Raw genomic sequence first — 23271 nt, forward strand, 5'->3', positions numbered from 1 at the left:
AAAGACACTTTACTTTGACATCGAGGCGGCACGTGGCGTGGGGGGCTCCATAGATACTGTGTCAACTTGTGGACTTATACTTACTTCCAGTCTCTCCGCAGCTCTGCACATGAGTAGTTCAAGGGCGCTCCCAAGTTTCTGATGCCAACAAGTTCTTTACTCCGAGCTTCCACCCGCAGCCACTCGTCATGTTGGATACATTTGCGATGCAGAGCGCCGGCGTGTCCGTCTCCAGCGCGGAGCTCCAGCTCAAACTGACGGACAACAAGAGCAGCCTGGCCGCAGCTGGGATGGGGATGGAGAACGACACGGGGAAGAAACTCATTGAGATAACGGGTCCGGCTTTATCCAAAAGAAAACTTCTGGTCGGCTTAGACCTCCTCTGCCTCTGCCTGGGTAAATATCACAATGTTCATCAGCATACTGTTATTTCACTTGTAACCTACTTTGTTGAAGTGGACCAGGAGGGAACACAATGTGACCAAAGCACCTGTACAATTTCATCACATACGTTAATAGTTGTTTGGTGTGATATGACTCTGTGGAGTTTGGTGTTTGCATTCAATTGCAGTGTGTTTCTGTTATTTTGTCCACTCATGCATAAACTGAGTATAAGTTAACAGCTTATAGTGGTTAAGTCTCTTTTACCCATATGCATAGTAAATGGACCTTTTTAGGGAATGTATTAAGCAAAACTACAGAGTATTCATTGCTCCAGCCTCTCAATTGCAAGGATTTGCTTCTCCATTGTCTTGTGTGATAACTGTGAATATCTTTAGTCTTGTGTTGTGTTGCTCAGACAAAAACAAGCATCTAATCTGATCCTCATGGACGTTTTCACCATTTGCATACATGTTATGATTCAACAATTAAAGTAATCATTGGCTGCATATTGGTTCATATAATAACCATTTAATTTTAACGTTGAAACTACTGGTGAACATTTGTATTCATTCCTATAGAGTATCTGTGGTGAGGGTGAACTTTTGCATGTTGAGTTCTGTTCCGCTTTGTTTCCGTCACTTTTTATTTAGTCAACAAAGACAGTGACCACAGTCAGGTGTGACGATCAGGCGTTTGGGCCTTCGCAGTGCGAGCAGCAAGTTAACACCAAGTTTATACGGAGAAACACAAGGAAAGAACGTTTTTCAAGTTCTGTCTCCATCTGCATGTATCCCTGCTCTCTTTTTTCCACTCATGCGCTCTCGAGCTCTCCGTGCCAGCTGCTTTGTGCATTGCCCAGGGAATTCTGCAGTTTCCATGACAACCTCCACTTCTCAGGGTAGAGCCGGGCCAGGGGGAATTGTGTTTGGTATAAATAAATGCATGCACGATCCACTGTGCGTGCGTGTGTGTGTGTGTGTGTGTGTGTGTGTGTGTGTGTGTGTGTGTGTGTGTGTGTTGCTCCCTCCCATGGTCCCTATATATGACTAGAGGAGGTTATATAATGTTGGCTAATTGGAAAAAGCTGGACGGAGAGATATCTGTATTAACAACAGATTTGACATATAAAGAAGGGAGGGACGCTCTCTCTTTCTGTCTGTCTCTCTCTTTCTCTACTGTATGTGCAGGCATGCAGGACAGAGACACACAGAGAGAGAGAGACAGAGAGAGAGAGAGAGAGAGAGAGAGAGAGAGAGAGAGAGAGAGAGAGAGATCGAGGGGTAAACACTCAAGAGACAAACAGAGACAGTGTGAGGCGGGTTCTGGCTCTGGTCTGCTGCGGCATTTGCTCTTTGTTTTGTAGGGAAGAGAACTATCACAAACAACCCCCCTTTCTCTTCTCATCAACAGAAATACACACACACACACACACACACACACACACACACACACACACACACACACACACACACACATACACACACACACAATTCAAAGCATTGTTTCAAGAAAATAAGTCAGGGTTCCCACCCTTATTTTCCTGTAAAACTATATTCCTCTTTGGACCTTCCCTCTCCTCATCTCATATTCCCAGTTTTATTATAGCCATGCATTTCTGGTACCTCCTTCTTTTGAGGGCGTCATATGTGCTTGGTATCCGACTTCACTGCCTTTGTCGTCTCAAAAACATTATTTTCATAATTTAATCTGATTATTTAAATGTTTTTTGTTGGTTTGAGGCTATATTTTACTTCCGCAAAGTTCTTGCCTTGCTGATTTTGATATAATTGACATTGCAATTTGAAGAAGTTTGACTTCTTTTGTTAAGAGTCTACAGCCATGTTATCAGCTACGTGAGGCTGTACTTTGGCATAGCACTGCTTTGAGCTAAATGCTACCAATGCTAATAATGACAGCGTTAATTAGCATGCTAGTTGTCCATTGTCGCATCTCAGTTTAGCGTGTTAGCATGCTAACATTTCGTAGATAGCATACAACATAAAGTTGAGGTTGATTGGCATGGCATTAGTTTTAAAGGCTCTCTCACCAAAGTTTGGGGCAAATTAAAATGTTGGTACGGAACCACAAACCTCTAGAATCAATTTAAAACGACACCCAGACCTCATCTGCGCGCATGTTCAGATAACACCGAATTTCACATGACTAAGAGCTGGAAAGACAATCATGTTTGGTTCTTCTTAATTAAATTGCATTTTTTCATCCTCTAGTTTTGCTCCTCTTTTCTCCTCCCACGCATCATCTCCACTTTCCCATCACAAAGAGGAATGTCTACACTCCCACTGGTGATCCTTGGGCTATCACATCATCTCCCTTCTCTTCCTGTGCAGCTTCCATCCCTTTCTTTGCATGTGAGCTGAAGGCAGTGAGTCCGTACAGGAGGGGCCTCATGTGCGGGGACCCCAGCATCACCTATCCTTATCTGCATCGAGAGGCCATACCGGATGAATTACTCATCGCCGGTGGCATCATCATCACCGGCCTCACTGTGAGTACTCATCATAAGGATCACCCCTGTCTTGCCAGTCCAGTCCGTTATTAATTTTACACAATGTGAGGATGAGAATGTAATATGATAGTTCTGACTATGCTTCCACCTCCAGATCGCTCTCGGGGAGTGTTACCGAGTTCATTTCAGAGGCATCAGCTCCAAGGCCTTCGTGAGGAACCTGTATGTGTCCTCTCTGTACAAGGAGCTGGGCTGCTTCCTGTTCGGCTGTTGTGTTGGCCAATCACTGACCAACATGGCCAAGCTGAGTGTCGGGCGGCTGCGACCGCACTTCCTGTCTGTGTGCGGTGTCACCTATGCATCGCTTAACTGCACACCTGGGACCTACGTCACAACAGTGACCTGCCGCCAGCCCGACCACCGGTTGGAAGAGGAGGCCAGGTGTGTGAGTGTGTGTGTGTGTTAATGTACAAAGTGTTGTGAAGTATGCATTTGTTCTGTGTTATTCTAAATACTTCTACATTTTTTTAGGAAGTCCTTCTTCTCTGGTCACGCTTCCTTTGCGATGTACACTTTGCTCTATTTAGCAGTGAGTATTATTTTCTCTATTGATCTATCACACATTTTCTCCTACACACACTGGCAAACAAAAATCACTGTCTTCAGTTTCCAATTACCATCTCGCTATAAAATGGAGAAAGAGAATGAATAAAACAGGGAGCCATCATCCGCCCAGTTAGCAGCTGAAAGCGAGGGAATGAAAGAGGAGAGCGAGAAAGCGAGGGACTAAAAGGAGAAATGGGACAAACAGAGACAGCTTTGTTCTGCTGTGGGAGGAGTGTGACCTTGCCTCACCGCCTCACTGCTCTCCTCTATTGTGTGTGTGTGTGTGTGTGTGTGTGTGTGTGTGTGTGTGTGTGTGTGTGTGTGTGCGCGCGCGCGCAGTCTCCTTTATTTATATGTGTTTATGGTAGTGTGTCCCTGAGCATGTGCCTGATGTACATGTGTGCATTCAGCATAATAATGTCTTGTGTGCGTGTGCGTGCGTTTGTGTGTGTGTGTGTGTGTGTGTGTGTGTGGGCAGTCTTGGCTTGCTTGTTAAAAAGGTTTGAAGGAAGATGGAAAACAAGGCATATCCAAGACCATGATCACCATAACTTTAAATCTTGGAAGCAATGAATTGTGTTCAGTATTCGACACATTGCGTCTCATGAATCTGGAGGGAATTTGTCTCTATTTGTAGATTTTAATACATTAAGCCTCTCATCCATTTATAGATAATAGCCAGTATTTAAATAAGGACCGGACCAACTACAATAAATGAGTGTTTGACAGTATTTATCTTATAAAGAGAGAGACTCAATGACAAGGCTGTATCACCAACCTGGACTCTCAGGCCTCATGTTCTCTGTGTGGCAAGGAAGTTGGTGGCAGTTTAAATAAGTGCACATTTGTTTGGTAATAGTATATGCTCGACTAAAATAAATAAATAATAAAGGCTTTCAGGACCAAATGAGTGCTAACATTTTCTTAACTTTATGCTACCTGAGCATTAATAGTCCAGTTTAAATGAATGATGACAACTTACCGAAATCTCAACTATCGCACTAATTTGCCTCCAGGCCTCCATAGCTCCAGCAAAAGTCACCACAATGACAGAAAAAAGCTTCAACTCGAGGCGTTAAGGGCGCTCCTGCAAAAACGTGAGGCATTGAGTCAGGAATTTTTAAATAGCCGCCTCAGGCTGCTTAAACGTGCCCCATCTGATCATGGCCACATTACCCGATTCTGTCTTAGGCTCGTTCTTGGAGAGGGGCTCTAACCTAAAATTAAGTTATTAGGCTTTGTATTCAATCAAGTTACCACAAATTGCATCCATACATCCTATACTTACTAATGAACACATTCAAAGAGTACAGAGTGGTGAGTATGGCACCAAAAAAAAATCCAAACAAGGTCAACATGTTGAGTTAATATTGGCACAAAGCGCATCTACTGACACATTTGAAGCAGGCAGATGGACCCAAGTGCAGGACACACAAACTAAACAATAAAATGTTTATTTTCCAACAAGGAAACAAAGTAGAAACACTGGAAAACTAGCTGGAGTGGGCAGGGAACAGGAATAAGGAGGGAAACACGATGATCGGGTAACAAGATAACGAGGACTGGCAACACAAAGGCAGAGCTGATGAGGCTAGACACTAAACAAGGGTAGACATGCTGAGCAGCACAGGAAACTCAAAATATAATTAAAAAAAGTACACAACAGGTCAATTGTGGTAAAATATACATATTTATACTTACAATGGGAATAATTAGGAATACAGTAAAGGCCAATCTTTAATATGAGAGTCTTTCAAGTAAATACCTGTAGGGTAATAGAGTATGACATTCAGATACCCTTCTAATTAGGATTTCAGCTGTTTCCATAAATGTTGAATAACTCACTCATGAATTACGTAAACTGCAGATCCTTGGTCATTGTTTACATTAACAGATGTTGACCTTATTGTTCTGTACACTAACATTGATTTTCGCCACGTAGTTTTACCTTCAGGCGCGGTTGACATGGCGTGGGGCTCGGCTGCTGAGGCCGGCTCTGCAGTTCTTCCTGGTTCTGTTGGCGGTCTACACGGGTCTGACCCGCATCTCAGACCACAGGCACCACTCGTCCGACGTGCTAACCGGCTACATACAGGGAGCCCTGACTGCTTACTGGGTGGTCAGTATAACCTTGCCAGCTTGAGTTTATGCATGTCCACATGTCACCGTCTGTTCAAACTTAAGGTGTGGCTTGTGCGTTTGTGTGTTCCCCAGGCCTTTCACATCTCGTCCATGTTTAAAAGCTCGAGTTCAGATCTGTCTCCGACCGAGACCCTGGACAGCCCCTTGTCGCCGCACCACACTGTCTGCTAAACCTCACCTCCACCAACGCCTTTGTGTTCCAACATCCACCTGCTGCCTGCAGCCTACCTTGGATAGACAAGAGATTTGAAGAATGTGAGACCATTTCCTGTGAAGTCAAACCACATACCTCATATGGATAGTGTGTGTGTGTGTGTGAGAGAGAGCGGGAGAGAGAGTAGAGAGAGTGACATACTGTATGTGGCTCAAAAGACAAACCGTGTGAACTGGGAGAAAGGAAGAGGGGAGGGTGCTGAAAACGATACTGGCCGCTCGGCTGGAGCCTATCCTGTTGTTCATGTGACCGACCTTAGCTTCACTTGCGATACTTACCGGTGAGATGAGACGGCAGCAGCCACTACCACTCTATACGTTACCTGTAAATATTTATACAGATTTGTACATTTCAAATGATACTGTAAAAGCACTTTTGGTTGTTAGCATTATTAATTAACACTTTGTAATACGTAGGATATAATATATTTTATACAAACATGTAATATAAGTTGTAATATAGCTGTTTTTTTTTGTTTTTTTTTACATAAACCCAGTGAATGTAATGATGAAAGCACAAATAGCAGGAAAGCAACTCATTTTCATAATGTGTTGTATAGGATGTGTCCTTCTGTTTGCATTCAGTGTGTTGTATTGTTCAATAATGAGAGGAATGACTAGGAGGATGTCTACACAATAGATATAATCATGTTTAGCTAGCTCTCAGACTTTTCTATAATGCTAGACTATGTTGCAAGACTACTTACCACTCCAAGAGCACACATATCATTCAATAAAAATCAGATTTTTTTTTGTAATCATTGTCTCTTTAAATCTACTACAAGGAAGTCATATGTTTGTGTTGATGTTGGACAAAATGTTTTTGAGCACCAGAGTCCATTTAGAAATTTTCCATTTAGTAATTTTACTGCAGCAGTCTTTCCCGCTCAGTCCTGGCTCTCGTTCTCCTGTGCCTCCCATCCCTTCAGCAGGACCAGGATTACAGGTCTCCAGCAGTGCGACGTGTTGGCTCCCAGGACCGGCGGAGCAGCAAGGCGATGCTCTGCTCCTGGGCGGAGGAGGAGACTCTGTTGCTAGGCGCTTAGCTGTCCTCCTCTGACACCCGGATGTAGACTGTGGGTGTAAGACTGCCAATGACTGCATATTTCATCTCCTCTCTTTCTATTATCGCTATCATGCAATATCTATTTTGCCGTGGTGCCGTCGCTGCATCCTGGGCTCTAACACAATAATAACAATAGTGAATGGTTTAAATATATTTTACTAAAGCCAAAGCGTTAGCATTATCATACTGGTGTAGGAGCAAGGCTTTTGTTCAGTTCTGACTACGCGAGACGAATCATTGCATAATCTTTTAAAAGATGATTACTCCACCCTAAAGTCAATTTAGTTGAGTAATTGAGCAATTTTTAGGCAAAGCAAGACACTTTTAAAACAACAGTAACATATTAAATGAATATAGCAAAGATGTTGGCCTATTTGTGAATGAGTACACACAGCATTTATTCTGAGTGTTTCTGGCCATCTGACAAATATAAGTCCTAATATTAATTTGATTCTCTTTATGCTCTTATGCTTTGGTCTCCACCATCCAACATGTGTGCGGTGAACAAAAGTAACTGCAAATCCACTCCATATAATGTAGTAAATGTCTGTATTGGGATTCATGCTCTACTGAGTTAAGGCGGATAACTTTGTTATACAGTAGCTTCATCTCAAATGAAATACCCTTTTTCTCCGTCAGCATTGGTAGAAGAAGTACTCAGATCAAGCAACACCACCATTTAAATATATTATGCATTCAAAATTGTACTTAAATATGTAAGCACGAGTATCGAAAGTAAAAGTACTAATTGAGCAGACCCTCATCAGAGTTCCATTATTATAGACAGTATTATTGGTTTATTAGTACTGAGGCATAAAAAGCATTTCAATTGTAGCCGGATGAGTAAGAGACAATTTAAGACACTTTATATACTGATGGGTTGTTTTAATCTGTAACAATGCTTCATATTAAAATCATCATATTTTTTGTATATAGAATCTCTATCTACAAAGTAACTAACTGTGTCAGATAGTGTGTTGAGTAGAATATATAATGGAAGTAACGTACAAGTACTAGTAGTACTTAGTTACATAAACCACAGCTTGTAAAAGCAGTTATTCTCATCCGTCTAACTCAGACTGTCTCTTCATTATATCCATCAACAATCTCTCGCCCTCCTTTTCCACTGCAGATCTGCATTTCTCCTCTGAGTGAAACACCTTTCTCTCTGTACATCCACACAATGAGAAAGACGGTAACATTTATTTCACATGTTTACTTGAACTTCAATAGCAATACAAGACAATCAGAACACTGGAGGTTGATATTTACAAAGATCTCAGGGGGTTGCAGAAAAGTTCTGAGGTTTCATATGATCTCTGGCTCTGGAGTCAATAGTTCTGTTGCTATGACAGGCTCCGTGGCAACGAGTTCCATCACCAACAGTTTGTGGCAGGTGGAGGGAGGGTCTTGATGTGAAATGGGATTGGTCAAGAGTTCAAAACCAGTAGGAGGGGATGTGTGTAAGAGGCCCCCCAGTTGATATTGATAAAATGCTTCACTGTGATACATTAATTATACAAGAGTGATGTCTATATACACACACTCACACTCGCAATCATCCTTACACACATGCATGCTCATCAAGCTATTCATACACACACACACGCTCACACACACACACACACACACACACACACACACACACACACACACACACACACACACACACACACACACACACACACACGCTTCAGCACTTTCCTCCTACAGTATGTAGCCTGGTAAAGCCACTATAAAGTCATGCACATGTTCTTTGAAAGGATTTTTTGGCAACACACAAGTGCTTCTTTGACACACTGTTTGCTTGCTACAGGGAAGGGCAACACCCAGCCGACAAACCAATAGAAACTTAAGACGATGGGCCAATAAGGACAAGCACCAATGAGGCGGGAAGATACATAAGGGTTTCAGGAAAGAGAGAGCAAAGAGAGGAAGTGAAGGAGGAATAATTATAAATGGATCACAGTCATAGAAAAGTAACAAAACATGAAAAGGGGGAAGTCTCGTGGTGATCGGGAGATAGAAGCAGGGAGGAGCCATCACTGTCATCATCATTACCTTCATTATCCATCATCAATATCCTCTTTGCCATCATAATCATCATCTTTTCCATCAGAGTGATCTTCGTTATTTGTTACAACCACCGTCTTCCTCCTCGTCCCTGGTTTCTATGCCCCGATCACCACCGCCCTAGTCACAGGCTCGTCACCCGCTGCATCTGTCCGTCCTCTCCCTCCGAGGTGGGCTCTGCTGTGTACACTGCCTCTCCGTTGGACGCCAGCGGCGGCGGCTGGTAGAAGGTCTGCAGATGATTGGGCCGCGGGCCGAGCGGGGGTCGCCCCAGGCTGTATGGCAGCTCCAGGGCGGGCCGCTGGGTCTGGCCCATGGGGCTGCTGACCTCTTCTGGACCTTCGGGGCTGCTGTCCGGGTAAGAGAGGGTCGGAGGGGAGGTGCGGGTGTAGAATCGAGGAGGGGAGCTGCTTCGGCTGTACACCTGGGGCGAGTGGCGCGAGTAGAGATTGTTTGGAGGCGAGTTAGTTTCTCGAGGAGCGAAGATGTTCGTCGGGGGAGAGCTTCGGGGGAAGATGCCGAGCGGAGGCGAGCGTCGGTCTCCGGGATAGAGCGGGGAGGGGTTTAAATCCCGGGCGTAGATAGGTGAGGAGTCAGGGTCAAGGTCAAGATCAGGGGTCAAAGGCAGAGCGAAGCTGTCAGAATCCTCTCGTTCGCCGTGATACCGAAGAGACCCTCTATCTTTCCCTCTTTTCCTCCCGTCGAGGCCGCCATCTTTGCTCTCGAACAGGAAAGATTCGTCCCTGTCTATATCCATCCCTCCTCGCCACACATCCAGCGCTCTATCCTTCTGTTTCTCATTTTCTCGCTCAATCCCTGCTCTCCATCCATCTCTGTCCTTTAAAAACAAGGATTCATCTTTCTCTCTGTCCATCCCACCTCTCCATCCGTCAATCTCAAAATCTTTCTTCTGTGTTATAAAAGTCTCTTCCTGGTCTGTCTCCCCCCGCCACACCTCCATCCTTCCACCTCTCTTCTCCAGCAGATGAGATTCCTCCCTCCCTCTCTCCATTCCAGCTCTCCATTCGTCCATCTCTTCTTCTCTTGTCTGAGAGGTAAAGGACTCGTCCCTGCCTCTCTCGTTTCCTCCCCTCCATTCGTCCATCATTTCATCTCTTTTTAAGAGAAATGTCTCGTCCTTCTCTCTGTCTTGGCCACTTCTCCATGCCTCTACACCTGCCTCCCTCTGTTTCATCAGCAGGGGCTCCTCCAGGGCCTTGTACAGGGAGTCAGGCTCCTGTGGGGGAGGGGGAGGAGGAGGCGGGAGGGGCCTGTCCCGGTAACGCTCCCTGTCTCTATCCCTGTCCCTCTCTCGGTCTCTGTCGCTCCCTAGGCTCGGCTCGACTGTGCCGCGGTGGCGCGACAGGGTGCCGGGTGTGCGGCTGAGGGTGGAGTAGGGCCGTGCCTGAACATCAGGGGGGCGCGCCTGCTGCCGGTCCTGGAGCCCGCGGCGACTCAGAGTGCCTTGCAACGACCTGTCCCCGTCTTTTAGCAGCTCACGGGACTCAGAGTCTCCAGAAACCCGTGAGTGTGACCAGCCATCTTGTAGGCGCGGCGCCGTGGCGTGATCTTGTCCACGTGTCGTGGAATGTGTCTCAGCGTCTTGTGTGTGGTGCCGCGTGTGCGCCCAGGCCTCTTGTGCAGTGTGGCGTGCGTTTGGCTGCATTGTGGCAGCCCAGCCCTCTTGGGGTGGCTGTGCGTGTCGAGTCAAAGTGGCCGTGTGTGTGAGGGCGGCCCTGTCGTGGTGCTGAGGCCGCGCCAGGCTTCCGTAGCGCTCAGGAGGAACTGGCATGGCGACTGAGGGCCTCAGGTTGCTCTGCACCAACTCGGAGATGATCATCTTCTCCAGCGCCGCTGCATCGGACAGGTTACGACGCATTCCAGCACAGCTGCCCAGATCTGTGGCCCCGTGGGGGGTGAGGAGGGCTGGGGAGATGTCGTCACCTCCTATACCAACTCCTCCCTCCCGCAGAAGGTCAGCGCTGCCCACCACTCCAGCTCGGGACCCGGGTGTGGTTCCCAGACCGTGCAGGGTGAAGGTGTTGGGGGTGTAGCCTCCATTGAGACACACACTGTCCAACCCACAGGACTCCTGGCTCTGGGACACGCCCCCTTCTGTTGGAAGAAACAGGAAGATGAAAATTAGCGAACAGGGAAAGCATAAAAGATTCACACTTAAGTAAATGGATGGATGAGAGAGTTTAGGATTCATGTGCCTAGTGAGGAAGTGGCTTTCCCAGGAAAATGTTATTATTGAAAACATTCTTTGATGAAATGTTCAGTTATGCAGCCACATGAGAGAGATGTATGTTATGTCCTTATGGTCAATAATTACTATGCAAATGCTGCACAGGTGGTCTATGAATTGAACAAGGAAGTGGCGCTCAATGATTCGAGTGAGCACAATGAAGGAGAGCTCATACTCTTTCTGAAGGTTCCTACTGGTCCACGTTTAGACAGAGAGACAGAGAGGGGAAAAAAACATTTAAAAGACAAACAACTCAAGGTCAAAAACTAGAAACAGAACACCACACGGGTATAAACCAATTTTTTTTTCATTCAAAACATTTAGAATGTACAGGAACAGAAGAATTATAAACTGAAGAGGGCAAAAGTCTTAGACCACTCAGGGAAATTCAGGAAGTAGAACCAAAGCAATAAATCAGTCGCCTAATATTATTGCCAATATTATCACAGATATAAATGTATGCTAACAAATAATTCTGGTACAGGAATGTGCTACATAATGTTTACGCTAATTTAGAAATAGTGTCATCATCAATGTTTGTTTATGAGGAATCACTTGCAAGTTATTATTATTATTTCTTAAATACCATGAATTGAATAGATCATAAAATATGTTATGTACACATAAAACACAAAAAATAAGTCGCCCAAAATTGTCAAAATTGCCAAAAGGTATGTCCGAATTGAACACATTCAATTTGAGAGTTGATGCTGTGCAACTTTTAATTAAGAAACTTGAGGGAGTGGCCTTACATGGGCAATACTGGCATAAGAGTGTTGCAAGGTACTGGGAGCACACATAAGTAAAAGGACAGTAAAGGATTCCAACATAAAGAGAGAGAGTAATCTGAGTAGAAAACATAAACTCCCAGAACGTTGTGATGAATTGTACCTGTAGAGGAGAAGGGCTGGTTGTACCCCTGGGCCAGCATCGTGTCGTAAGGAGAGGCTCCAGCATGAGTCTGCAACACCGGATTAGTCAGGAAGTGATTCCCCAAAGCAGCTGAGGAGAGATGGAGATACATAAATAAAACTGAACAACAGAAGAGGCAGCACTGACATTTAATAGAGTAAAAATCTTTACCTCGGTTAAGAGTAGGCGTGTTGTTAACGTCTGCAGCGATGAAAGACGATTCGGTCTGTCTGCGAACGGTGTCATTCCACATCCTCCTGATACGACTCTGGAATATAAATATTTCACACAAGGTCAAACTGACTCAGACACAGTGAGAGAGAGACAAAGAGCCAGAGATTTAGAGGTGCATTGTATTGTAATGTACCTGTCTGTTAGCAGTGGCTCTCCGACTCTGGCTGCTGGTGTAGCGGCTGTTGGACCTCAGGGCGGCACCCTTCACCGAGTCCGGAGAGCTGGAAGAGGAAGTTACGCAACACTGCGAGAGGCGCAGGCATCGTCCGTAGTCCTTCTGACCCTACACGCAATAGTTAAACTCGTTAGTCAGAAATGATGAGGTCTTACAGTTCCATGAAGACAGATGGCCACAGAGACAGACCTTCCTGGCGAGGGTGCAGTGCAGTATGGTGATGAGGAGGCCCTGGGCGGTGTTGAGGGAGGAGAAGAGGTACGCCAGGAGGAGAGACGGAGCGCACAGGAACATCAGGCCTGAGGACCAGGTGACGCTCTGCAGGAAGAGCAGCGTCAGGGAGCCCACCGCCCACGCCCTGGAAATCACATTTTATTTTCATTCTGACAAGAACAAGACTTCGCTCACCTAAATCTGTTAGTAATTTGATTTTTCCGGTTCACGAGTTTAAAAGCTACAGTTGGAAACTTTAACAAAAATTACTTTCTGTCATATTTACTCAAACTGTCACTTTATCCTGCAGTAATACAGATAATCTGTGGGAAAAATCTGGTTCCTCCTCGTAGTGCCTCTAATGGCATTCGCACCTCGCCCGAAGAAAAACAATCAATCAGAGCCGAGGAGTCTCTACGCAGCAGTCGATCACTGCGTTCAAACTGTCAAACCAGGCAGTGAGGAAGTATGAGAGGCAATAGTCTGGAAACACAAATATTCTCTCTTTTTTACATACTTATCCAGAACAGCAAATTACTTAAATCAAATTATACTTTTCCATACTGCTGTCAGGACCACTGTAGTGCATCTGTTTCTGATCTTGTAAAAGCTGTGAATGTTTGACTGACTAACAGACTGGCTCCAGCTCAAGAAACATTAATTTCCAAAGTTTTTCTTAATTTTTGTACTTCTAGTTTAAACAGGTTAAATAATTAATATTATACTAACTATATAAACAATAATATTACAAATAAACATGCAACAGGATAGAAAAACTGTAAATTCAACTTTACTATTACTATTTATTGTTATTTCTTATTATTGTTATTATGATTCACTTTACTTATTTTTTTAATGTGATTGGAGCCTCTGAAGCATAACTAATATCTTCACATAACACAACAGATCAGCATGAGACACTGTACTTACCTCAGGTTGTCATGGCGACTGGAGTCTGGCTTCAAAGCAGCAGTGCTGTGCATCTTATGTAAAGTCATCACCAGTACAACCAGGTTCAACTGAGGCCGAAAAAAGAACAAAGACTATTTAATATGTATTTATTATTGATGACTCAACATGATGTTCTTACACGGTGATGATTACAAATATATAAAAATGTTTGTGTCTGTATGAATTATCCGTTCTCACCGTAATGACGACACCAACCGGTCCGAGGAAACTCCAGATGAAGTAATTGTCTGTTCGCAGCCAACATCTACACACACACACACACACACACACACACACACACACACACACACACACACACACACACACACACACACACACACACACACACACACACACAGACACACATATCACAGTCAATAATAATCTCCTAAATAGCAAAGTCAGTCTAGGAGCTGATACAAGAATATACAGATGTAGAAAAAGTCTTAATCCCCCTAAAAATGTACACACACACACACACACACACACACACACACACACACACACACACACACACACACACACACACACACTTGTGAACGTACGCTGTTTTTGAGCCGTAGCCTCTGAAGTCTATGGCTGCAGAGACAGCCACCACCAGCCCAGGAATGGAGTAGCCACACAGGTAGAAGTACTTCCTCCTGGAGTTACGGCCCTCGAATACCTCCCGCTGCAGCAAGTACAGCTCCACCCCCTCCAGACACAACCAGCAAAACACTGAGAGCAGCGAGAAGTGCAGCAGGCCAGCAATGATGGAGCACACAACCTGCAAATTCAGAAAGAGAAGATGGAATATTTCACAAAATGCGACGCGAAACCACATGCTTTAAAATACATCAGTCACGAATGAGCACTCACCGTATATTGCGTCTTGTTGGCACCAACAAGGAAGAGCAGCTCAGTGATGAGCAGGTTGGCCCACAGGTTGCAGTGGATGGTGCTGTGGTCCGTGTGCCAGGGCGCCCCCTGGCAGCACAGGGTAGTAAGGCAGGTGGCCAAACACACCAGCGCTACAGAGATGCCAACCCAGGAAACCACGTAGACAAGAAGCTCTTCTACACCGACCCCAAACTGAAGCAGACAGGGAAGAAAGCGCAGAGAGATTCAAGATCTGATCTTAAAGAGTACCTGTAAGAGTGCAGGAACAGGTGCAGATGCAGGATTGGGAGCGAATACGGATGTATTTAGTGGCGTTGCGTCCTCGTGTGCCTCTGGTTGTGTGTCCCAGTGTGTTACATAACATCTATTCAAATGAATAAAATCACACCCAACAAAGAGGACATCTTGCAGAGAAGCACTTAATTCAATTTCATGGCAGGACAAAATAGCCTGCAGCATTTATCACTCTCTCTCTCTTCCTCTTTTACAGCTACAACCCACAATTATCATCCCCCTCTGTGCTTGATTTTAAAACAACATTTTGAACAGCAGTGTGGGGGTGAAGTCCAACTGTGCTTCAGCGAATGGGTGCACAAAGGTGGAGTCGGGAAGCCTTTGTCGGTCGAGGATGGAGCTGGATTTATGAAGTTACGGTTTGGCACCCGTCCAACTTAAATGAGGCAGTAGTGGCAGTATTATCGTGTAACACGGTCCATTCATACATCTGCACAAATGCTAAATGCTACATTTTGCGGCACTGTCGTTGTGCTTCTGTTCTGTGTGAGAAATGCACGTTCAGAAGAAACACACACACACTCAAACAATGCAGCGTTTTTGTGCTGCTTGTTACTTACAGCAGGTTGCTGATATGTCATGAGGACAGCATAGCTGGACAGGTGGTTGCAGGCGCAGGTAGTGTGTGTGTTGTTAGTGTGTAACAGACGGCAGCCCTGTGTGGACCACCGGCCGCTCCCAGAAACCCCTGTTCCGTTCCAGAAAGAACAGTTGGGGCCAAAGTGGTTCTCCAGCTGTGGAGTCGAACGCACACCAAAACATATTTAAGTGCATACGGCATAAATGATACTTAGTGGCCATGAGGGAATTTGCTCATTCTAACATTAGAGGTCAACATATTTCCAAACAAACCTGTAGGTGTCTGAGAGTGAAGATCACCGGCTCAGAGAGATACACTCTGTTGGATCCTCTGTGCACAGAGGCGGAGATGACATGGGAGTTGACCACCAGGCTCCTGCGCCTGGCCTCCGATCCCTGGCCCAGCCCCAATCCGAGTCGCAGTGTGGAATTCTGGGTAGTCAGGAAGGACCCCAGGTTCTTATAGAGCGAGAGGACCAGCTTAACCTGGCCTGCAGAGGACAGGGGGACATAGTGAAGAGAAAATTTGAGACTTCCGCCTTACATTTTATAATGTTTGGATTTTGATCTGTGGACAAAAACTAGTATTACTTCCACAACCCGATACTTGTCCCACCTATGGTTTACCAACCCAGGCATTATACTTTATAATACCCAGCTGTATAACATATTGATTAGTGTTGGTGTGTGTCACAAACCATTGTTGCTGTACTGTTGCAGAGCCAGTGCTGATATCTGCAAGATGCTGTCGCTGTCGTAGGAGTGAGGGAACGTCAGATCCTGTATGTCTGCCTCTGTATTTAGTACATACACCTCCAGATCTGTGCACACAGGAACAGACATACACAAAAGCTTAAACAAACTGGTAATTTCCACACATGTAAAGCAAAAGAAAGAAAAGAGAGGGACCACATACCAACATTTGGTGCCCTGTCACTGAAGCGGCCTTCGTAAAGATTGTTTGCCAATAAAAATGCTCCTTTCTCCACTGCGTCTAATAGCAGCGATGCTGAGCGGGACTGATCGACACCGCTCATGTCCGCCCAGGACACCAGAGCCTCAGGACCCAACAGGTTGTCGACTGTCTGAACGACCGCCTGACAGAGAAAGAGAAATAAGTGTTTTATTCTTTCTCTTTTTATTATCTATCTGTCTGCTTGTCTGTCTTTCTTACCTGAACATACGCTCTGCATGTGCGTTCCCTCTTCTGCAGCTAAAAAAAACAGAATAAAAAAATCTAATGTTAGAATCATCATCACTGACATTTCTGCTCTCATTTCCAGGAAAGGTTGAGTACACCTCTGCACTGACAACAGGAACAATTTACCTTGTTGTAATTGCGCGCTGCTGACTCTTTATTGGCCGGTCTCAAGGCCTGGAGCTGGGAGTCCAGGATGTCCAAAAGCTGTTCAATTAACTTGACGGACATGCTGACATCACCAGCATAGATTCGTCCCCGGGTCAAGTTGACCAACTCCCCAGCGATGTTGGCTGCGTTCTCTCCGCTCTTAATCTGGAGAGAGGCGGGAGTGTTTGTAATGTCAAATATTTTGACATTTAAGAGAGAGCTGCTTGTTGACTGGCTTTAGGGGATTTGCACAGCGTGTGTGTGTGTGTGTGTGTGTGTGTGTGTGTGTGTGTGTGTGTGTGGGTGTGTGACTAACCTTCTGTGCAATTTGGCTGACCCAGGGAGAGGTGCAGTTGGAAAGGTCAGGCCCTCTGGAGCTCCAGCCCACCGGAGACTGGATGCACTGATAGGAAGCGATACCTGCAGAGACAGACGGGGCGACACAGACTGTCAGAAAGAGAAAGGACCACTAGTGTTATACAGACCTGAGGTAGTTCGACACTTGCAAATCTTTTCCCATGCATCTTTTACCCTTACATGCAGCATTTGTTTTCATTTTTTCATTTTTCTAGAAGCAGATAATGTAGTGCAGCAAAAATAATAAAAACAGTTGTCACTTAATTGTTGTCTGCTTAATGAAAGACAAGAAAGTCATTCAAACCTGAGTATATATTCATGAAATAAACAATAAATCAGGAGGAACTATTCCTAAAAATGTGGACTGCAAATACATGTATTATCTGTTGAAGTCAAGTAATGGATACTTTGTTTTTGTTTGTATGTTTTTTTGATAAAAACGTTTTATGCAGAATGACTTCATAATAAGGACAACATATACATACATACCTTGAAGATGTAATTTTATAAAGTCATGGCTTAAGTGTCATCAATTTGAAAACCGTTATAGCACACCATACAGTCTTAGTGACAGGTGTGTGGGACCAAAAACTCAAAAAAAAGTGTGGGATTATTTGCTTTCCAAGTAAAGTTTTCGAAACTTCCAGCAAGAAACAACATTAGCGTTCATTTGGAGTTGTGTTTTAAGTCCACTTGATGAATTTAGGTTAATTATTTACTCTCCTTCTATCTCGATTAATTATCAACCTCTGTCAAAAAACACATGGGTTGTTGTCTTCACCAGTGAACTAAATGTACTGTGCATTTTTTATTATGAGCTTGAAAGAGGCTAAACGTTTAGTCAAGCATAGATATTTTATAAAGCACAGAACTCTTACACCATGTTCAGTTGCAAACATTTAGTATCAGATCATTCCCCGGTGAAACCATCACCTCCGTGCTAAAACCATGTCCAAACCATTCAACGTGATTAGGACGAGGCAAAATGCCCCACAGGTTTATCTACATAATCTGAATAACAGCTTTGGCTCAGAGGGAGCGCTGGGCGGAGGAAGACAGCTGCACAGCGAGAGGAAGAGTTGACGAACCCAGCTTCTCTTGACACTATGAACTCTTTCTTCTTCTCTCTCTAATATGAGGGCAAGTTCAAAGAGGGGACATCCGACTACATTTCAAAGGGAAACAAGATACAGACTCACACATGCAGCTACCCCACATACACACAGCGCAGCACGCAGATTGGCATACTCACATCTGTACACACACACACACACACACATGCCACACCTACCCAGTGACCCTTTCGGGCAGGGCCTCTCCACTGTCTCTCCCTTCAGCGTGGGCGGCCACTGCACCCCTCGTGCCACACGGCCCTCACATCCGCCCACCTGACCGGGGCCCCCAGGAGCCAAGGGGACACGCAGAGGTGGACGTGGGGTCAGAGGGACCATGGCTGTGATCGGCCGCTGGTCAAAGGGTCCTCGGTTTATGACGCCAATCGGGTGAGAGGCCGACGGCCGCACTGGGGTCAACGAGACAGTGGCCGTGTAGGAACGGACGGTCGTCATCAGAGACGAGAGAGGACCTGGAAAGATGGAAACACAGTTGTTTCTCTGGTTTCAACGCACACCGGAATGTCCAAACACAAAAGTGAACTTGGTCCACAGACCTTTAGTGGGCGGTGGCGGTGTAAACTGTAGCGGGTATCTCAGCACATAGTAGTTGTTCCACACATACAGCTGGTTGTCTCTGGGGTTGTAGTCTATGGAGGAGATATACTGGTATGGGTTGGGGAATGGTATTTGAACGGGCAGCTCCTGTCCACGGCTGGTGTCGTAGGCATAAACCACCATGTCGCTGCCGACTCGACCGTCGGCCTGGCCCTCATCGTCCTGGAAGACGGAGCGCACGGCGTAGAGCACCCCACAGGCCATGAAGGCATTGCTCGCCCCGCGCTTGTCAAAGCCGGTGGCCCACGTACCTTCAAAGCGCAGGGTGTACGGGTTCACCTGCAAATGAAAAAAAAAGACATGGGAAGATGTTAGAACTCACTCATGAAACCTTTCATTATTTTTTAAGTCATCGATCTGTTTTCCTTCCTCCTTCTGTACCTGGCTGACCACGATGCGTCCATTATTGGCTTCAGTCGAGTAGATCACCCAAAGGCCGTTCTCGTCCACCGCCAGATCAATGTCTGACTTCCCTCCCCAGCGGTAAGGCGAGGTGTCGTGGTAGTTGGCATTGACCACCACCGCCTCGCCGCTCTTGATGCGTGTCCGCAGATCATATTTGACCAGATTGCGTGTTCGCTCCTTGTTGTAAAACACGGCGCCGTCATACACCACAAAGCCTGTACCGTCCACGCGGCTCGGCAACCTAGGAGAGAATGATGAAAATATGAAGTAATACATAGAAGTTCATGCTCTTTATAGTAAGATGTGATTTCATTAATTAGGAAAAGAGAGTTAATTTCATCCTACAGGTTCTCCACAAGCACATGCAGTGTAGCATTTAAGGCCAGAGTGAGAATGGCAGACTGACAGTGTTAACACATTTCATGTATATGGCAGAATAAATACCAGTCACAAATATAATACAAAATTGGGTTTACTATGATACAAATCTAAGGGTTATAACTTTAACTCAGCTTGTTTCTTATTTAGCTATAGATACGTACAGTTAGATGCTTAATATTTGAAACCAAGGTTTTAGGGATTTTAAACTCTCATGTAGAGTCAGCATTCTGTTATTCTGTTTTGAACTGATTAAACTTAAATTGAAAAATGAATTGAACCATTTAGATTTCCTTTGGAAGAATTGAATAATCATAATCATTCATTAGTGTCCAGATCCCAAGGTCGCATTTTCGCCAATACACAGTGTACATAGAGACATTACTCACTTATAGGTGGTGGTGACTCTGTTCTGGCGGTAGTTGTCCCAGGAGGCGTACTCATAAAGCCCTTCAGTCCTATATGGCGTCCACGGCATAACGTACAGCCTGTCACCGGCCTGCAGCGGGTCCTTACACCACGCCCCCGACTGATGCTCCGACTCCAGAAGAGAGGAGGCCGGCTGGATGCTGAGCAGTGAGCCCGGACACACGAAAACTGGAAGACGGAAGTGAGGAGGGGAAGACAGCAGGATGTCAGAAAGAAGAGGAAGAGGGAGAAGAAGAGCGGGGGAGGAAGTGAGGAGCAGAAAAGTGTGGAAAGATAGTGGAGATGGGGAGAAAATGGATTGACGCATGAAAAATGGATCGAATTAGATGCAGTTGATGCAGCAAGAAGAAAAAAGAATGAAGAGAAAAGAGAGAAGGATTTAAAACACCTGGGCTGATCTTAAGAGGCAAGCAACAGAAGAGACGTAAACGTGTTGAAATTCACACACTGTTAGCGCGTGTGTGTGTGTGTGCGTGTGTGTGTGTGTGTGTGTGTGTGTGTGTGTGTGTGTGTTTGTGGTGAGTAATACAACAGGGACATTGCAATGAAAGGTGTGTGTGAGTGTGTTTATGTGCTTTGTGTGTGTATGCATGTGTGTGTGTGCGTAAGTGTGGGTGTGGGTTAGTGCAAAAAGAGTGAAAAAGGGTGTGAGGTAGAATCAGGGACGCAGAAGGCGGAGCTAAATGTTGCCTTGAAGTGAATGAGAGGGCAGGTTAGTTTACGCCGAGCACAACGATTGGTCCACCCACATGTCAATAACTGTATGAACACATATGTTTACTGTACAGTCTTACACTGGCATGCAAATAGGCATGCACACACACTCACACACGGAAGCAGTGCTTGGTAAGCACACATCCAGAAGGATATACAATCACACACATTTGGTCTTATTTTTCCTATGAAGATAAATAAGGGGCTCTTCCTATAAGGGAAGAAAAGGGAAAATAAGCATGAGGAGGATGATCAGACAAGTAGGAAGGAATGATTGCAAGAAAGAAAGAAAGAACGGTGCTTGTTTGTGAAAAGGAAATAGTGAGAAAGAGAGAAAAGGTAAGAAGATTATGTTTATGTTTGTGTGAGCAGTTGTGTTTATGTTTGTGTGTGCACAGAGAGACTGAGGGAGAGAAATAAGAGACAGAGAGATCGACCAGGAGCAAGAGAGGAAGAAGAGGGGGAGAAACTGGAGAGAGAAAGAGAGAGAGAAAAGTGTAGGAGGGACTATGTGCAGAACCTGGATACAATTGGATAAAAGGACGGGTTTCAACCACAATAGATGAATAAAATGAGGGTGACGAAATAATCAAGTAGGAAATGAAAAAAGGGGGGCAACATCCAGCATGACTACGAAACAACGTCCTAGGGTAGGAGGAAGAGAGAGATGGCAGGAGAGAGGAAGAGGAGGAGAGAAAAGAGTGGGGGTTGGGGGTAAGAGATCAAGATGCTACAATGTTTTGTTTTTACCTTTTTGGTCCACTTCTACTCAAGCATAGGAAAAAAAGAGGGAGAGAAAGAAAGAGAAGTCAGAGGGAGAAAGAAGGGAAGTAAAGAAAAGAAAGAAAGAAAGAAAGAAAGAAAGAAAGAAAGAAAGAAAGAAAAAAGATAAAGAAAGAAAGAATTGCACAGATGAAGACTTTGGAAGTCATTCTCACCACAAAGTTTATAATTCACGTAAAAGAAAGAAGAAGCACAAAAGAGACCCAGCAAACCCCCTCCCCTCCCTTACGCCCCCATCATCCCCCTCTCCCCTCCCTCCACCTCCCCCGATCTCTCCTTCCCTCAATCAGGCTCCTGTGGAGAAAAGAGAGCAACTCCTGTGGCGTGAATCTGAAAAAGAAAACACACACGCATGCACGCGCAAATGCATACATGCACTCTCGCATACACCCACACACGCGCGCGCACACGCACACACACACACACATACAGAAGACATACAGTATGCATATGTCCTACAGTTTCCCTCTCTGTACTTTCTCCATCCACCTTTCATTATGTATTTCACACACACGCACACACTCCCTGAGAAAAAAAAGTTCTATTCATCAATCTCTCAGGGATACAGTCGACATCAGAGGTTATAAGAACAAAAAAACAAAAAACATAAGCCTACAATATAGCTAGACCAAAATAGATTACATCTCTGTGTTTTGCGTGCACATATTTGCGTGTAATTATGTTTGTGTGTGTATGTATGTGTGTGTTTATGTATGTGTTTATAAATATGAATACTTACTGTAAGGGACACACTCATACTGGATCTCCAGGTACTTGTATGTTCCAGGACAGGGGTCTGGGAACACGTCGACCCCCGCGACCACCACACACTGAGTCCTGTTGTTACATCTGGAGGACAGCAGATGGATGGACGGATAAGTGAAAAGGGATGATAGGAAGAGAAAACAATGAAAGGACGGAGAGTGATTAACAGACAGGAAAGGGGAAGCAAAGGACACTCCATTTGTCTACTCTCCCTCTCCCTCTGACTGAATATTGATCAGTTCTTCTAGGAAAACACTGCTGAGTACACAGCTAATGGTGCAGTCAGGCACTCAGACTCAGCTGGAGAGATTACTGCACTAGCACGTACACATGACTCCCAACAGAAGTATTGGCTTTGTCTAACGTTTCCTCTGACATGAATCCACAGGTATATTGCATAGCAGTGCACACTACGGTATGTAAGAAACAGTAGATGCTCTCATTGATTGGTTTAACTGCTTCCAAAATGTTTGCACATACTCAAACATAGAACAACAATAATGGCATTACAATGTGCGCCCTTGCTGTATGATTTAAGCTGTAACTCAGCACATACACACCTCTGGGCCATAATCTTAAGTGCGTCTGGGAGGTAACACTGTGTGTTCTCCATCTGGAAGGGGTCTGCGTCACAAATCTTGTCATCGGTGCGTCCATAGTTGGCTGTCTCTACCATCACCACGTCACTTCCTGGGCAGCGGAGCTCTATGGGATAACCCTCGCATGCCAGCTCCCTGCGCAGCAGCCCGAACGGCATTGCGGCCCGGGACATCGCTGCTCATGAGAGGGGTGGAGGTGGGGAAGACGGGAGGATAGGATGAGGAAGAGGGCAAATGGTGGAGGAAGGAAGAAAAGCAGATAAATCATTTTCATTCATCATTCATGTTTTAAGAACAATTAACATTTAATCTGTCTTCCAATGTAGT

At 45.1% G+C, this 23271-nt stretch overlaps 2 protein-coding genes across 2 annotated transcripts in view; one reads left to right on the forward strand and one right to left on the reverse strand.

Moving 5' to 3' along the window:
* Positions 1 to 188: 188 nt before the first annotated feature.
* On the forward strand, positions 189 to 6527 carry LOC306737634 (phospholipid phosphatase 3-like; the record flags this gene model as incomplete). The annotated part of the gene is made up of 6 exons (XM_079219383.1): positions 189 to 396; positions 2733 to 2890; positions 3006 to 3292; positions 3383 to 3440; positions 5400 to 5576; positions 5672 to 6527. 6 exons carry the CDS (start codon positions 189 to 191, stop codon positions 5768 to 5770), a joined length of 987 nt encoding a protein of 328 aa, XP_079075509.1. The 3' UTR covers positions 5771 to 6527.
* Positions 6528 to 9075: 2548 nt separating this feature from the next.
* The window catches only part of LOC306738226 (adhesion G protein-coupled receptor L1-like), a gene marked incomplete at both ends in the record, with an annotated part of 16080 nt that continues 1884 nt past the window's right edge, over positions 9076 to 23271 (reverse strand). The window contains 24 exons of the mRNA XM_079220055.1: positions 9076 to 11066; positions 11375 to 11392; positions 12091 to 12201; positions 12283 to 12379; positions 12479 to 12628; positions 12710 to 12878; positions 13664 to 13752; positions 13883 to 13949; positions 14230 to 14450; positions 14543 to 14755; positions 15418 to 15591; positions 15710 to 15927; positions 16135 to 16257; positions 16353 to 16533; positions 16611 to 16649; positions 16764 to 16949; positions 17101 to 17204; positions 18433 to 18726; positions 18811 to 19150; positions 19253 to 19517; positions 20044 to 20251; positions 21548 to 21562; positions 22320 to 22429; positions 22906 to 23119. Coding sequence (XP_079076181.1) covers positions 9076 to 11066; positions 11375 to 11392; positions 12091 to 12201; positions 12283 to 12379; positions 12479 to 12628; positions 12710 to 12878; positions 13664 to 13752; positions 13883 to 13949; positions 14230 to 14450; positions 14543 to 14755; positions 15418 to 15591; positions 15710 to 15927; positions 16135 to 16257; positions 16353 to 16533; positions 16611 to 16649; positions 16764 to 16949; positions 17101 to 17204; positions 18433 to 18726; positions 18811 to 19150; positions 19253 to 19517; positions 20044 to 20251; positions 21548 to 21562; positions 22320 to 22429; positions 22906 to 23119 — 5597 coding nt within the window. The remainder of the gene's footprint in view (positions 11067 to 11374; positions 11393 to 12090; positions 12202 to 12282; positions 12380 to 12478; positions 12629 to 12709; positions 12879 to 13663; positions 13753 to 13882; positions 13950 to 14229; positions 14451 to 14542; positions 14756 to 15417; positions 15592 to 15709; positions 15928 to 16134; positions 16258 to 16352; positions 16534 to 16610; positions 16650 to 16763; positions 16950 to 17100; positions 17205 to 18432; positions 18727 to 18810; positions 19151 to 19252; positions 19518 to 20043; positions 20252 to 21547; positions 21563 to 22319; positions 22430 to 22905; positions 23120 to 23271) is intronic.

The sequence above is a fragment of the Taurulus bubalis genome, assembly GCF_910589615.1.
Source record: "Taurulus bubalis genome assembly, chromosome: 6".
NCBI lineage: Eukaryota > Metazoa > Chordata > Actinopteri > Perciformes > Cottidae > Taurulus > Taurulus bubalis.